The sequence below is a fragment of the Cibotium barometz genome, chromosome 28, assembly GCF_041138505.1.
Source record: "Cibotium barometz isolate CiBa-2024 chromosome 28, ASM4113850v1, whole genome shotgun sequence".
NCBI lineage: Eukaryota > Viridiplantae > Streptophyta > Polypodiopsida > Cyatheales > Cibotiaceae > Cibotium > Cibotium barometz.
Window position 1 is genome coordinate 6,902,868 of NC_141073.1, and position 6,917 is coordinate 6,909,784.

At 41.9% G+C, this 6,917-nt stretch overlaps 1 protein-coding gene across 6 annotated transcripts in view; it reads left to right on the top strand.

The window, feature by feature from the left end:
• LOC147622433 (uncharacterized) overlaps positions 1 to 4,188 on the top strand; it is a 17,619-nt gene extending 13,431 nt beyond the window's left edge. For all 6 annotated transcript variants that reach the window (XM_086821990.1, XM_086821992.1, XM_086821991.1 and 3 more), the window contains 5 exons: positions 835 to 943; positions 1,152 to 1,270; positions 1,372 to 1,525; positions 2,066 to 2,210; positions 2,298 to 4,188. In XM_086821990.1, the coding sequence (XP_086678116.1) occupies positions 835 to 943; positions 1,152 to 1,270; positions 1,372 to 1,525; positions 2,066 to 2,210; positions 2,298 to 2,395 (625 nt within the window). In that variant the 3' untranslated portion in view covers positions 2,396 to 4,188. The remainder of the gene's footprint in view (positions 1 to 834; positions 944 to 1,151; positions 1,271 to 1,371; positions 1,526 to 2,065; positions 2,211 to 2,297) is intronic.
• The last annotated feature ends 2,729 nt before the right edge of the window (positions 4,189 to 6,917 follow it).

Below are 6,917 nucleotides of genomic sequence, written 5' to 3' on the forward strand. Positions count from 1 at the left end.
CCCCGTGTGCCCGGATTGGATCAATCACAGACGAATACAATGCCATCAGCCCCACATTATCTATGATGGGAACTGGAGCTCCTGCAGTACTGAGTCAAAGGCCATGCGGGAAGTCCATGCAGTAGCTGGCTCCACGTTCTCACCTCCTCACTGACCGGAAGGTGAAGATGTGGTCTAGGATCAAATAATTCCTCTTGAATCCTGCCTGACCTGTGGCCCTCTGTTTGTGGACCATATGAACAAATTCCATTTCTTTGTGTAGGGAGAGGAACTCAGTCTGCACTAGCACAAAGTCACTCACACAGAGTTACGATACCCAACAATACAGACAGAAAACCAATTCTTATGGAGGAGTTTGGCTTTTGGTGTTGAGGGAGGATCTCGTACTCTTGACTTTACCTCAGAAGCATGTTTGCTTAATATATCATCAGTGATCCACTAGCTTGATATTTAAATAGCATCTGTATGATCCACATGTACAATCCATGTACACCATAAAAAACTTGGTCCAAGCTGATCAACTCTACCCAAAACTCTTCATAACTGCTCAAATATGGTGGGATAAATGCTGGTCAAACTTCATTGAAGCCTGATCAAACATGCACAGATCTGTTTTGAACCATACCTCAACAATTTTGACTAGATTTGTGCTGATAACCTATGAAATCTGGAAGAGCAAATTTGGGGATTGTATTAGCAGGTCAGTTAGCAAGAATGGAAAACTAAAAAGGAGGCATTTTTTCAAATTTGAAGAGGTGATCTTCTGTGCAAGGTCGAGTTAGAAAATGGATACGAAACTCACATTGGGTATTTTTTAAACCACATTTTATGCAGGAAAATTCTCATGGATCTGACTGAAGCATACGGCCACATGATTTTGAAAGATGGGTTTTTCCAAGCAGACCCTCACCCAGGAAACATTTTGATTAACAACAAGGGAAAGGCAAGTTACTTGTTCTTGTCAAGATTGGCCAGGTCTCAAACTGAGCTCTTTAGAACCATCGCCATGGTCCAGTTGGCTTTCTTTGCATTGGAGAGGTGTTGTGTTGCCATTTTTTAAATCTTTGCAGTGGAGAGGTGTCGGCATGCTCTAATATGTCGCCAACTTTATTTTTTGAGACAATAAAGGGTTTTCTTTTCTAAAATTACAGGTTGCTCTGCTTGACTATGGTCAAGTGAAAGAGCTTCCAAACAGCTTGAGGCTTGATTATGCAAAGTTTGTGCTAGCACTAAATGCTGGTGAACCCTTTGAGATTAATCGCTGCTTTGAGTAAGTGCTGGAATTATTTGAGCTTATTATTTACACAAGTCATTGCTTATTTGTATGCAGCATACCAATGTGCATTTCTAAGCTGTTTCTTCTTTTTGCAGAAAGCTAGGAGTGTTTTTTGGTAAGAAGGTTGAAACTGATCCAGCTTCCTTCCTAATTATGGCATCAGCATTGTTTGACACGAAGCTACCACCCGGTCGCACAAAATCCGTCCCTTTTGGAGAAGATTCTACGTTGAAAAACTTTCCTGTGAATGTAAGTCGTGTTTTGTGGAGCTCATTTTTGGCTTGGGAGTGAAAATTCTCAGACACCGACTTGTGGAGAGTCTGATTGGGTTAAGACATAGAGCCCTCCCTCCCCACACACACACGCATCCCCGCATGCGCCCATGCCACATGGGCAGGGGCAGAGTCACTTCACTGGCATGGGTGCAGGCATAGGCATGTTTGTTTTTTCCGGGTGATAGATCCATCTACTAGTTATTTTTCACTCTCCTCTCATGGGGGCATCATGTGTGCCTGCCTGAAGGCGACGAGTCCCGCCCAAAGGCTATTTTTCCATGGGTGCTCAAGCCACATGGGGTGCCACCTGGGGGAGCATCAGCTGAGACTTGAACCCAGGACCTCTCAGTCTCGAGTAAGTGCACGTAACCGCCGCTGGGGGCACAGGCATGTTAGTCACACATTGCTGGCATTGTTATTCACACAGCTAGCAATTTGTTTCAATGACATGTAGCTCTTAATTTTTGTTCTTGTTCATGCCATTGTGGGTGAGGGAAAGAGTTTCTCATTACAGAAATTTCCCAAGGAGCTCTTCTTTGTCTTGCGAACTGTACACATTCTACGTGGTTTGAGTGTTGGAATGGGGATCTCTTATTCTTGTGCTGAGGAATGGAAAGACTTAGCCAAGGAAGCTCTGTCTGCATCACTTGAAGCTGAAAGTAAGTTAGTTTCCTTCTTTTTTTTAATCAAAGTCAAGTTTATTCAGGAAAAATTCCCTACTTACATCTCTTCAATGAATGCTGCAGAAAGGTCAAGATCAATCACAAGCACAAAACAGCCAAGGGAACTGGTGTGGGAGAGGAGAAAGAGAAGCCAGCAACTTTGTTTCCTTTATTCAAGTTAATTCTTTGTGTGTTTGTTGGGCAAATAATATAGTTAGAGAAGATCCTCTCATGCCACTTGAAAACAGGCTTTAATTGCCCCATGCTGAAGTTTATGGCAGAGTGGGACACTTGATGCATGTTTTGTATTACTTTCTAACAGCTTGATGGCTCAGTTGGCTTACATTAACATCACGTAATTGACATGAACCGCGAGAGAGGGGATCTTGAGGTATCACAGCTTTTTTCAAATTATTTATAGAATCGCATCTTGGTACTTGTTTCTGTGTCCTAGTAGTTCTCGACGCACTTGCATGCCTTAGAGTTGTGTGCGCGCTATACAACAATATATTGTGGAGTTCAAACAAGAGACGTAATTCTATTCCATAATTATTTTTGTTGGTTTATACATTAGATAGAATGCATCAGATAAGCCAATGTATACCTACACTATATACTTACACATTGAAAATAGTTTTTAGACTAGACTATATTCATATATAGTAACATCTAGTATAGATATAATAAATTTTAACTCTTGTAATAAATATGAATGTAATATATTTTACCACTGATGGAATTCTAATTTATAATTAGTTTTGAATAATATGTATGTGTGTTTGCATGTACCCGAGAGAGAGAGAGAGAGACAGAGAGAGAAAGGAAGTAATATTAACATCTACAAAAGACCCCAAGCCGCGGCAAAGAAGGCTGAGGCATAGGCTACCACCACAAAGAAGAAGGCATGGGCAGAAGACGAGGTTTCCAGGAGAAGGCAAAAGACGAGGTTGCCCGGAACAAGGTAGAGGCAGAGGCTCACCAACAGAGAGCGCTGGCGCTTATAACATCAGCTGCAGAGCAGGATGCGGCAAGGGAATCCACCCTTGTCATCATCTTTTGTCGGAATAGCTGGATGCTTCCTTAATTCAAGCTTTCTGCAAACACACTGCACAGTGTGCCTCCCAGGCAAATCTTCAGAGCCAGAAAAATGAGTGCAGATGCAGTTGAAAGTGGCTCTGGCGGAAGTTCATGCTATCTGCTCCAGGGTCGCTGCTCTTGAGCCCGAGCACATCGGCATGCACCAGAGCTATAAACTACAACGGGAGGTCATTGTGTCCCAGCAAAGGTATACAAACTCTGAGCTCCGTGCCCAGCAAGCAAGGCAGCAACACGTCGACGAGTGTGCTGCCTGCCAAGACAGCTCGCCTGCATGTACTGCAAAGCTGAATTGCCACCATGGAATCCATGGAAGACACCAAGGTCTATAGAGGTCACCTGCATCATGTACTGCATGTACTGGAATTGCCACCATGGAATCCATGGAAGACATTGAGGTCTATGAGTCAAAATGTAGAATTGGATGCCTATGAGGCAAAATGTAGTTGACTCATGGAAGAGCTGTATGCCGGTTTCAAAGAACAATGCCGCCTGCTCATCTGCTCCCAAGTTTTCTTTTGAATCCAGATGCAGATGTGGGAGGAGTGTCCGGGGCACAGGTTCCGCTTACTGCAGTTGCCACCCAGCAACAAACAGCCCCCGGAGTTCTACTAGTTCACCCGTGCCAACCACATCTGACAAAGGCAAGCAAGCGCCATGGAAGCGCAACTAAGACCCTGCTGCTACACTGACAGTTCCACTAGTAGATTAAGCCAAGCACAATAAAGAGTTGTCCAGGTGCCAGGTGCTGGCTCAAACGGACTCTGATTTGGATCTGGATAATACTTGGTCTCAATTTTTGCCACTTAATCATTATCTGGTATTGTCTGTGTAACTGAATAAACATTATTACAGGGTCACCTCGTTGCCATTGCCACAATCTTGTAACAGCCCGTATAAGCGATCGGCCAGTCCTGGGGGATTCTTCTTCTAGGTTGTTTCTTTGCTGCTGTTCCAAAAATCCAGTTTCACAGTTGTGAAGATTGTTAACTAATATGATCTTGTATTGAAGGTTTCTGTGCAATTGTTGAATATGTCTTTAAGTAGTCTTCTGTTTCTCTCTTGCATTTTACTGTAGTCATAGGCATTATGTTCATATGAGCACTGCATTGTCAGGGCAGCAACACACCCATTGTTGAATTGTCTTTTTCTTTTAATGCATCCTCCTCGGGCTTGAAGATTTGACGAGTTCCACTTTCCACTCAGACGATCCGACATCTGATGATCCAATCTGACTCGCCGATCACAAAGGATCCAGCATCAGATGATCCAACTCCAACGATCTGACGATCCAACACTCTAACGATCCAGCATCCGATGATCCGATTCGGCTTGTAGATCGTAGGTGATCTCAGATCGCAGACAATCCAACATTCCAATGATCCGACTATCCAGTGTTCTGACAATTCTGTATCCTACTGTTCTGTTCGGGTTCTCACGTTGCAGACAAGGACATCGTCTTGCAACTAAGAAGAGCTTCTTTTTTAAACATTGGTTTATTCTTCACACATGAGATTGATAATAGCTTTGACATGAGTTTATGCACTTCATTGTAAGAGAACCACATCTCTACTCCCTTGTATTACACAAATTTTTTCATTTTTCAAATCTAGTGTGTTGCAAGGGTCCAAGTCATAGAGAGTTTGCTTGAATCTTCCTTGCCATGAGTGTCATGGTAAAGTGGTAAGGAAGAGGATTAGGTACCTTGGCAAGGAGGCATTCAAAGAGACACGACGTCGACATTTCCACTTAAGTCATTGGTTACGTAAAACTTGCCTTGCCAATGATCATGGACAAGGAATGATGACAATGTCAATTGCAATGCAAAAGACATGGTTGGCACATGTATGAACTATGTTTGTGGGCAAGGTACATTATATGAGGTTGCATATATGATGCCTTGGGAGCCAATGTTGGTGCTCATTTGTTGCTAAAGCATTTTGGTGGGTTTATGTGAAAAGTTTGATCAAAATTTACAATTTTAGAAAGTACTAAACCCTAATTTAGTATGAAACCCTAAGGGCTATTTTAGAAGCATTTGCATAATTCAATAGAGCTATCTTGAGGCTTTTAACAAGCTATAACACATTCAATTTGAAGTTTATTTTGGGGGTTTTTTTTTTGACAAAGTTCATCGCAACTTGGAATTAGGCCCAGTAATGAAATCATAATATTTTTGGGAAGTGATTACATGGTTTGAAAGTACATCTTATGAGCTTCCTATTGAGCCAAAGAGTTTTTTCACTTGGATGTCGTTTGGATGGTTAACTACCACTAGCTGACTTTCTAAAGAAGTCAAAATAGTGAATGGTTATCCTTGGGCTGAAGTGAAATGGCTTACATATTGGGAACATAGAGATCTTAAGCTTTCCATCAAGCTAAAGAAATTCCAAAATGGACATTATTTTGGTGACCAATTGGAATAGGATTTCAGCCATGCTAAGGGGAAGTTTTCGAAAGTATTACAAGACGTCCATGTGGAGTTTGACAATATGGATGCAACGGATGAGCAGAATGTTGTGTATGACATGGATGAGAATGTGGATACCCATGTCAGGATGACTCGTACAAACCCTCCAATGAGCATCGAGATGCAATCAATGATAATGATGTGTTTTATGATAGAAGGCATGATGTATAATTTCAACAAGAAACAATGATTGAAGGAGTGATGAGCGAAATGCCTTCCCTTAGAAATAAGCTTAAGGGTGAAGGCATGCATCATGGTGGCAAATTATCTCTTGGTGCAACTCATGGTGTAAATTTCAATGCATGGTACACAAGGAGTGGGTTCTTTTTCTAGGGTGTATGAAGAAACATCATCACTATTAAGGGAACCTATGGGCATTTGGATTGGCAATACAAATGAGGGTGTTCGTGTGCCAATAAGGAGAATCATCCACCACTATCACGAACCATGGGAGGAAATCGTTATCAAATGCCTTCTTCATTATGGAATCAATACAAAGGGAAACATGCGACATGATTTCACATGCATCGATGGCACTTGAAATGATAGAAGATCTTCTACAAGGATGCATTTGGATAACACTGCTGAAGAGGAGGGGTCTAAGACAAAGTAGTTCTTACCAAGTTCAAAGGTAAGAACAATTCCAATGAGGATTTTGAAGAATGGGTCAACAAGCACTTTTAGCCCAACCCAAGGACTAAAAGGCCCAAAGCCTATTATGTCATTCTTCACTTTTGAAGGATATGCTCACACTTGGTGGAGACACGTTTCTTCTCATGATTTTGAGATTACTACCTGGATAGCTTTTAAAGAAGATACGAGGGAGATTTTTACATCAGTGTGAAGGAGTACTCACACCGTTTTCTTATGAAAAGTACCAAATGGTCAAGTACATCAAGGGCTTGAAGCCTAGCATTGGTGCTATTGTGAATGCACAAAGACCTCTTTCTTTTAAGGAAGATATGATGTTGCCGGAGATTTATGAGGAGAAACATGCTCATAACTGACCATACAAAGGTACTCTCAAAAGGGTGATCTTCACATGTGAAGGCTCCGTATGGTTCAACAATGGGATCTACTATTCCGAGATACCCTACGGTCTATGTAAGAGATGTAAAACCAAATTCAGATTCAGGAGG